The sequence below is a fragment of the Poecilia mexicana genome, unplaced genomic scaffold (genome assembly GCF_051168715.1).
Source record: "Poecilia mexicana isolate PSO_F unplaced genomic scaffold, ASM5116871v1 scaffold_3, whole genome shotgun sequence".
NCBI lineage: Eukaryota > Metazoa > Chordata > Actinopteri > Cyprinodontiformes > Poeciliidae > Poecilia > Poecilia mexicana.
In genome coordinates this window covers 17,991,410-18,001,447 of record NW_028263372.1, presented here as the reverse complement: position 1 = coordinate 18,001,447, position 10,038 = coordinate 17,991,410, and the positions used below count along the sequence as shown (strand labels likewise).

The window sequence follows — 10,038 nt, the reverse complement described above, 5'->3', positions numbered from 1 at the left end:
TGATCTGGGATGTCTCCCAATGAAAACATTTGTCAGCAAAATGAAACACATGCTGTCTTTCGGCGTTTACAAGCTGGGGCAAGTTATTCCTCTGACGCTGTGAATGTAAATATTTTCTGCCTTGATGTACAGCTGCAAAAGATCCACTGAACTTTCCACATGTCTCTCTCTGGCCACATAAAGGCGCCAACAGCGCCTCTGTGTCTGTCAGGTGTTTCGACACTTAACCAGATCTCACAAATTATATGTGCAAAGGACAGCAAGGTTCAGAGCAAAGCTTGATTTATCAAATTGGTTCCAAACGTTACGTTTCTGCTCATCATCAAGACAGAGCAAGACGGCAGCAACGGCAGGATGGCATGACCGCGCTGGACGAAACCACGCAACATTTTTTGAACCATAGCCAGAAACAGCAGTATTGTGACACCGTGCTAAGTAGAAAAGTTCTCGTTACAATGCTTTATTTTCCCAGATGCTTACAGATGTAAGACATAAAGCTGGTAATCCAAAAGTTTCAATGTGACAGAACATGATGTTTTAGAAGGTAATAGCTTAATACTGCTTAATCAGCTTAATACTGTAAAAACTGTTTCAGTTCACTGCTAGGTCTCTGTAGCCAAAGCATTTATTTATTCCAAGTCTGAGTTCTTTTGCATACACATTTACTTTTTATTTGTCTACATGCAATTTTTTGTGTTATTTTTTTCCCCCAAAATAGAAATATACAAACCAATAAATTTGATACATAGACCCACAAAACACAGAAGGCATATATTAAATAATTTACCATATTTTTCAGACGATAAGCCGCTACTTTTTTCCCACGCTTCGAACCATGCGGCTTAAAGCCCGGTGCGGCTTATAAATTTAAGTTTCCAGTTTTTTAAAAAACCGTTGTCAATGCAGCTTATAGTGAGGTACCCCATAGTCTGCAAAATATGGTAATATTTAAATTAAAAACAACTAAACATGCTCACTTCAATACTGTTTTGCCTCAAAAGGTAAAAAGTATTTTTTTTAAATCAATAAATAGATCATAAACAATCATGCGACTCTCTTGTAAAGTATCATTATGTAACTGTTACTGTTGTAGTTTCCTGTATTTGCTAGCTGTGCTGCAGTACCAACACTAGCTTGTATGCAAGCTAAAACAAATGGATATTTATCTCTCTAACAATGCTACAGTAAACATGTTTTATTATGATCTCTTTATAACAGTGTACGAGTCTTTATCGCTCCTTGGTTGTGTCATTTTTGCTGTCACTGAAATGTCTAAAATGCAACCCTTGAGATCTGAATTAGATTATGTATTTCTTTAAATCAAACCCAAAAAGTTAGCATGAAAATTGTAACTTTTCTACTCCACTGTTGAGCAAAATGGATTCCTCTTTTCAGCCACCACAAGGGGGAACTGCAGCTCCTGTAGCCACCCTTCATATGCTGATGGTGAGGACTGGGATTCAATCTCAGGAAAACAAACACTTTGTATGATTCATTTAAAGAGATATTTACCTACTTTAATCAGTCATCTTTTGATTGACCATGAAAACAGAGCAAGCCAGTAAAGATGCAGATATATACACTGCTCAAAAAAATAAAGGGAACACTCAAATAACGCATCCTAGATCTGAATGAATGAAATATTCTCATTGAATACTTTGTTCTGTACAAAGTTGAATGTGCCGACAACAAAATCACACAAAAATCATCAATGGAAATCAAATTTATTAACCAATGGAGGCCTGGATTTGAAGCCACACACAAACTTAAAAGTGAAATGTTCCCTTTATTTTTTTGAGCAGTATATTTGTGGAAACAAACAAAAAGCTTTTTTTCCAGTATCAAAGGATAACAGGTGCAATTCTCCCAACCGGCTGATCTCAGTACTGCTGACATGACAGAAATTGAGAAAAATGTGTGATTTTTTTTTAAAAGAGCTTAACATTTTTCTTATTTCATGTTTTTTAAAAGAATATCTTGTTTCTTTGCACTATTGTTTTATGTAGCAAAACTAAAGTTAGAGTCTGCAGTTTGAGAAGTTGAATTTGGCCAGAAAGTATCTTTTTTTAAGTTTTACTTTAGAAACCAAATTTATAAAGTAGTAAAGATATATTGGCTTGGACATGTGCTATAATTAACAGTTCAATTCCACACAACGGCGTATTGAAAAAATCAACAAGTATACTTCAAATTTAAATATTTAAGACTGAATGAGCATGAAAGAAGATCCATGTTTTTTTCTTTCAATTTTATTCATTCACAATTTAAAGAATTGATTTACCTATTTGAAAAGAAAAAAAAACACAGGGAGATCTGACACAAAACTACAAGTAAGATTCAATTTGAACAGAAATAATGTATATGAATATGTATTCTGTAATTTTGTATGTATGAGAGGAAAAAAAGGTCGTATTTAGGATTTGGTTAAGAAACAAGAAAAAAAAAATCACAGTATACAGTACATAGATTCCTCCCACAACTTGTACATTACTAAAATGATGTACAGCCAAGGTTAACATCATAAAGCTGAGGATGCAAACAGTGAAAAATAAAAACAGACTCTCTTTTACAAAGCACTGCTGGCAGCCTCAACAACCAAGGAGGTAGCTTCCTTAGCAAGCATCCCATTCTTGAGTTTCCTTTTTCAAATAATTTACATTAAAAATATATATATAAAAAAAAAATAAACCACTGAAAGATTCGTACATTTTCAGTAGACAGGAGATCAGGTGGCAAAACCAAACCGAGAATCGATGCGTCTTGTTGTAAGATGTGTCTACAATAATCAAACTGAACACAGACTGGAGCCTAAAGAAGACAGGAGAACGTCTCGGTGCTGGAGGAGAGCAGTTCCCTACATTGCCTGAATTCCTGAGCACTCGCATGGCGTGCGCTTGTGGATACATGCTCCGAGGGTGTGACCACCTCAATGCGTGCAGTCATGCTTGAGCACACTAAACATCCGTCAGACTCTGTCACGCCCAGTCTCAACCAGGTCAGGATGAAAAGACATCTACACTTATTCACTTTGTAATACAATAATGCTCTTTTTGTCACATACATAAAAAAAACCTAATTAAGGACACAGTAAGAAATCACCGATAATGGAACTTGTCAGGAGAATAAATATGTTATCTCTTACCATATTTTAACCATTTCTTACCATAATGTATACATTTCAAGCCACAAAAAAAAAATGTGGATATATGTTGGTCCGTTTTGTTTTATTTGGAGCAGGTTTCCATACTTTCTTGTTGACTCGGCTGGTTGCCAGTCGTTAACCAGCACAGAAAGTTAAACTCGTTCGTGAGTCGTGAGTTTAACTTGGATGGAGACTCAATTGAACTGAATTGTACCATAACTGGCAAGGATTATTTAACGAGGCTCAAAATAGACAGAAGATACAGTCAAAGCAACACTATTTCATTACAAAGTCTGGAAGAAGAAGAAGAAGAAGAAGAAGAAGAAGAAGAAGAAGGAAAAAACAAACAGGATAAAAAGTTCAAAGTTTTAAAGAAGGTGAGATTTTCCTAATTTGACCTAATGAAAGACAGGAATAAAAAGAGAGGCGCTGTTTTGGTGAATGCTTGGATTATAAAGACTTGTGTACTTATTATTCGGAGGCCACCACAAATCCGCCTCCACCCAAACACTACTGTCTGCTTAAACAATAAATAACACGTGTCAAAGTGAACACACACAGTTGTTAAAACAGTGATATCTGCTACTTTTATCACATTCTTAGTATGAGGAGGTTAAAGCAAAAGACTTTTTTTTTTCTTACAGACTGACCTCCACCATTTCTGCGCCGGTGTGTGACAATCACGTGCTCATTGGCTAGTAGTTATCGATGCTAAATCATTCAACCCTCACAAGGTGAACGTCACCAGGATTCCAATACATTGATCGCTTAAGTTTCATGACTCAACTTTCCAGCGTTCTTTTATATTTAATATTGAAGTTCACTGAAAAAAGGGAAATGTAGGAAAAAGCAGACAGGAGGGAAGGAGAAGGTCATAAGGTGACAATAAAGGAAGGACATAAGGAAGGAGAGAAGGGGGATAAAAGACATTAAGAGGAAGAAAAACAAGAAAATGAGGAGGATAGATAGGGAACAAAATGTAAAGACAGAAGGACATAAGATAGTAGGGAAGGAAATGACACAACGAAGAAAAGATGGACACAAAGTGGGAAGGATATAACAAAGAACACAATTTTTAGAAAATGGGAAAGAGAAGTCTGAAAATACAATAACTTTTCCTATTTTGTTTTTCCAATCTCATCTGGACCTGGAAAATGTGTCGGAACCCTGGATCACCTTAAACATTCACACATACACACACAAAACAACCCTAAAAAAAAATCTAACAATGATTATTACATTTGCTACATTTATATATAAAATCATCAAATTAAAAAAATAAACTTGCTGTGGAGACATGTTAAAATTTGTTGCATGATACCTTAACAAAGCTTATCAGTACAGAACAGATGATAATAAAAAAAAATCATTACATCTTTGACCCCCTTTAGCTTGCGTCGTCGTCATGTCAGTTGATCGCAAGAGGCAGGCAGGCACCGGTGGTCAGGTTTTCTTTAGTTGAGCAGTTTGTAACATGAAGTACTCAGTTCATTTCATCTAGAAATTATCTTTCAGCTGGAAATTCCCTTTCAATGATTGGTTGCATCTTTGCTAACAGTAATTACAAACGTAAGTGCTTGATGAATTGCAAAGGTAGTTGGCACATTTTCTTTTCTGACTTATATATATATATATATATATATATATATATATATATATATATATATATATATATATATATATATATATATATATATATATATATATATATATATATGTGTGTGTATCTGACATATATATTTATATATAAAAAAAAATTACATAATCTTGAAGAATCTAAATTCACATGACAGACATATCTGTGCACACTGACGTACTGGAGCACTGAGGCAACCTTAGTCTTTGACTCGAGGTATGTTGTATGAATAGTGTACAAGAGGAAGTCCTCTGCTTTGGCAGAAGCAGGCTCTGCCACAGGCTTGAACCTGGTCTGAACTGTCTGAAACAAACGAGTCCCCCTCATCGGCGTACTCGGACTGAGCAGAGGGTGTGCCGCTGTCTGCCCAGAACCCCTCGGAGCGCGGGCATATGGCGGCTCCAGCCAGAAGGGTGGGACAGCTGTGAGACTTCACTAAATGTCTGCAGACCGAGGAGGCTGAGGGGGAAGAGCAGGTCCGGGCACGCAGGACTGCCTCGCACTGTTCGCACACAGTCTCTCCACAAAGCTGAGAGTACACACCACAGTCAAAGCCCAGGTGGGAGAAGGATCCCTCGTCTGTGAGCTCAGACCCTCCACCGCCATCGTCGCAGCCGCTTTCAGTGCCGGCCTTCACCTCTTGGGTCAAATCCATGTGACCGCGCAGCCTTAACCAGTCCTCTCTGAAGGCTGGGCTGAAAAACACATACAACACCGGGTTCAGACACGCAGGGAGGGGGAAGAAAATGAGGGTGACGGACTTGGCGATTTCCGGGCCGCCGGCCGTGGAGCCGGTCAGGAGAGGGGCGAAGGAAAAAGCCGCGACGGGACAGAAGAAGATGCAGTTGGTGAAGATGAGCCAGGCGACATGACGGAGGGCGCCGGTCTGCTCTGGGTCCGCCAGCTCCACCCTGCCGAGGTGGCAGTAGAGCTGGGTGTAAACTGCAGCCGTGAAGAGGTAAGCCAGGGCGTTGAGCAGGACCAGAATGACTGTGACACTGAGAGCCGGACTCTCCCCACCAGCGAACGGCAGGCAGAGGGGAGAAGACGACTGGTCGCTGAAGGTCAGAAGAGGCAGACATGCTCCGGCCGCCGCCAGCAACCCCAGCAGCCCTGCGGCCAGGCCAAAGCACTGGTAACCTCTAAAACACCTGCGATGGCTACTGCCGTTCCTCCTGGGCGACATCAGCACTTTTCCCAGGATCATCCGGACCGCCATGCTGCGCTCCACGGCTGCCAGCGCCAGCAGCAGCACCGACCACTCCGAAGAGAACACGGCGAGAGCTCCGGTGATCTGACAGCCGGGACCCATCTCCCACCACGCGCCGAACTCAGCGAAGGATCCCCACGTTGCCGCGTCGAGCACGGTCAGAATGCCGACGTACAGGCCAGTGAGCAGGTTGGCCAGGGCCAGCAGACCCATTAGCAGCCTGGCTGGTGACAAAGATGGAGTCAGGTAGTGGGAATAACCGGCGGCTCGGTGAGCGGGCGAGAAGGTGGTCACCAGCACCAGGCTGTTGAAGACCAGCGACACCAGGCAGATAAACCACACTGTCAGACGAATCATCCAGTTCCCCAAGAGGTGCTCACAAGGCTTGAAGGCTCCTGAACACAGAAACAGTTTAGATGCTTAGAAATTAAAATGTAATAAGATCATTTTAAGAATTTTTCTGCATTGTTTCATAAACACAGAGACAAGATTAGAGAGGCTTGACCGTTTACCTGGTGAAGGTGAACAATGCATTATCATTGAGACCTGCTCACCACCTTCTACACCTACAACGGCACAAAAGCAGACAGAAAAAAGAGTGATCAGACTATGTGAATGTGTGTAATCAGCAGAGATGTACACAAATCACGTTTTCAAAGTGCAAGACAAATTCCAAAAAGTCTTTCGCCCCAATTCAGAGTGAAGTTTGAAGTTTCTAATGACTTGAAATGAACATTTTCTAATTAAACCCACATTTAGTGCAGCTCTAACTCTGCATTGATGCTGTAGGTGAATAGCTAAATCATTTTTCCTTAAACCTAAATTATCATGATAATTCTGTTTTAAGATTTATAAACAGCCATCCAAAAAAACTAACTTATATTATTTTGAAATTTATTCTAAATTAATATTTACACCATGTAAGAAAAATTATAGCACTAATTGCAAAACCCGTTCATGTTGAATTTATCATTTTATCACAAACAATGCTGTGTTTTGGTGTCTTAATAATGACTAACTTAACACGAGTTTATTCATGTCTTCATTTTATCCAGTCTGTCATTGAATATTGCATTAAATATAGTTTGAATGGTTTTCTTCTGACTCTGAGCCTGAGAATTTTTTAAAATATATTTTCTAAATCCAGCTTTAAAACCTTTGTTGTTAATTCTACATAGAGATTTAGTTAAACTAAACCACGTGAATCCATCCTCTATGAGAGACAGCACAAGTTAACACGTCGGCTATTTATTTCTAAAAAAAAAAGACGAGCGTTCATTCCCACCTGTGGATTTCTTCACGTCCGTTTGCTCAGCAGACCTCGTGACCGAGTCGCATCCAATAAACGCGCAGCATTGGTAGGCATAAGGGACAGAGATGGACCTGCAAACAATAATTTAAAATAAGGAATTAAAGAGTCTGTTGTTGATATGGGCACGTCATCTTTAAAAACACTCCTAAAAAGATTATTAGAAGTGTGTGGCTCAGCAAATATTTGGGCTTTCTGATTGTTTTCGCCCAAATATTTGGAAGTTTTCCTAGAATAGCAACAAATATGCAGAAAACAGATTTGCCTGGCTTCCTCATTAAATGTTAACACGCAGAGTTGGATTCTGCTTTGCTGTCTCTTTGCATGCAATTTCTCATTTGTTTCCAGGGTATCAGCTAAACTAAACAACAACAGAGCACTCAGTGTGAGTTTATGCAGTGCAGTCTGCATTACTCCTGTGGAGTGCTTGTGCTTTTGTGATACAATTTGTCCAAGTCCTAAAAAACACTCTTGTATCCTTAACCTTGGAAAAAACACGCATATCATTACAAAACACATCTCACAGGCTGATAAGGTTGCCTTTCATTAAATGTTAATGTTTCCATTTATAGATTTGTTATTCAGGGTTTTTCCCCCCCTTTCTTTTTCCCTCTGTGCTTTGGTTTTTATCACTTTTCAGTGACTAGTAACTCAACATTTTATGTTACAATGTATATTTCAAGAAATCAAATACAATACTCAGCAGAAGTCAGTTAATACCTCTTCAACTTTTCCCCCATTTTGTTATGCAACAAGCACAAACATTGACATACTGTTTGTGCTCCGTCAACACAAAGTAGGGCATAATCATAAGGAGGAGGAAAAAAATATTTTTTACACAAATGGAAATCTGAAAGGTCCTTTCCCTGATTCAATAATTTAATGAACAACCTTTTGAAGCGGCAACACCTCAAAGTCCATCTCTCCCAGCTTTCAGAAACTGAGATTTTATTATTTTCTTGGGAAAGTCATATTAATCCAAGCTTGCAGAGGGCATCAAAAGAAATGTAATTACAGGTTTAGCCCATTGTTGCACATGAACATGCTTTGAACAAACTCATTCCATAGTTCCGGTTGTATGTCTTAGGAACGACTGAAAGGTAAATCTTTGCCCATGTATCAAAACGTTTGTAGCCTTCAAGTGGTTTTCTAATTACCCTCTCTTTAGTTTCATCCATCTTCCCATGAACCAGCTTCTCTGACCCTGCTGAGGAATTAATGCTGTCACATCTGCCAAGTCATATTTTCGTACATTTGAAGTTACACCATAGTCTTTTTATTCTGAGATGATGAATTGAACAGAGCTCTGTGAGACGCTCAAAAGACGTTATTTTATATTAAATTTAACCTCAAATGTCACAGTTCCACAGTCAATTCTCTCCTGGATGCTTCAAGCGCAAAAGAAAACACGAGTTCATTCTCACCTGAGTTTTGGCAGGTTTTTTGCAGGAAGAACATTTTTCATCTGTGGGTTTCCTGAAAGTTTCAGCTGAATGACGGCACTCAGTCCAGTTGTCGGAATCACAGACAGGGAGTTCATACTCAGATCTCTGCAGAATCGTTTGAATAGATCCAGTTAATGTTTATGAAACATTTGCAAAATGGACAAATCCATGGAGGAGATTTGTAAGGTTTGTACTCACAAGTTGGTGAGTCCAGTGAGACTGAGGAAAGCATCTTTGTGGATAACTCGAATTTCGTTCCTACTCAGGTCTCTATAAATTATCACATTACAAGAAAACACAAAAACATGGAGTAAAATGTTTTTTTTCTTGGACTTAGTTTTTGTTATTCCGTGTCTTAAAGGACTTACAGCAAACGGAGCGCTGAGAGATCCTGAAAAGTATCTCTGTCAATTTGTTGAATGTGATTGTGCTGGAAGCTTCTGCAGATTTCAAGAAGAATTTTTGACATTTATTTAAGGAGTCATTTATTGTAACAACTAACGGTATATTTACAAAAAAGATTCAACTCACATCTCCTGCAGCCGGCTGCAGCCCTGGAAGGACGGTAACTGCTTCACCTCGTTGTAGGACAGGTCACTGTTTAAGAGAAAAAACCCAAAACTTCAATAAATAAATAATTATATAAACTGCTTATACCTCAAAGCAAGGATTCTGCAAATATTGGCAAGTTAAGTTTAATCTTTTTAAGGTAAACACGATTAAAAATTTACATTAATTATGAAATAAACGTAACAATATACATATTTTTTTATAATTTACAATAAATATAATGTTACCTAACTTTCTATAACGGTTTTAAAGTTTCTTGATAGTTGCTGACAACAAGCTTCAATTAAGATTCTTTCTTACAACCCAAACCTCTTCAAATAGACACTTTCCTGTAATGATGGAACAGAATAATGTAAAAATAATACCTGAATTTTGAATCTTAAAACCAGTTTAGTCAGTTTAAGAAGCAGAATCATTTCATAGGTTTGTTGGGAAGGCAGAACGTCTGGAATTAAATTCATTTCAAGTGCTTTCCCTGCATCATGGGGCTTGTAGTTCAGATATAGGATTACATGTGAAATCCTATATCTGAACTACAAAATACAACGTAAGGACATTTCTCCAAAAAGATCACGGGAAAATGGGGGAAAAAATGGGCATATTTCAAATCTTTAAGGCTTAAAAAAAGATATATGACTTTTAAGACCTTACAGAAGTCATGTAGAAAATATGCTGCTGTTAGATGATATGCTGTCACAATTTTTACTGTCACTTAAATGTTATTTT

At 38.5% G+C, this 10,038-nt stretch overlaps 1 protein-coding gene across 1 annotated transcript in view; it reads right to left on the bottom strand.

The window, feature by feature from the left end:
- Window positions 1–4,814: 4,814 nt before the first annotated feature.
- The window catches only part of lgr4 (leucine-rich repeat containing G protein-coupled receptor 4), a 29,774-nt gene continuing 24,550 nt past the window's right edge, over window positions 4,815–10,038 (bottom strand). Inside the window, exons 12-18 of the mRNA XM_088004253.1 lie at window positions 9,274–9,339; window positions 9,111–9,182; window positions 8,941–9,012; window positions 8,722–8,847; window positions 7,274–7,371; window positions 6,501–6,554; window positions 4,815–6,383 (exon numbers count right to left, since the gene is read on the bottom strand). Of these exons, the coding sequence (XP_087860379.1) occupies window positions 4,978–6,383; window positions 6,501–6,554; window positions 7,274–7,371; window positions 8,722–8,847; window positions 8,941–9,012; window positions 9,111–9,182; window positions 9,274–9,339 (1,894 nt within the window). The 3' untranslated portion in view covers window positions 4,815–4,977. The remainder of the gene's footprint in view (window positions 6,384–6,500; window positions 6,555–7,273; window positions 7,372–8,721; window positions 8,848–8,940; window positions 9,013–9,110; window positions 9,183–9,273; window positions 9,340–10,038) is intronic.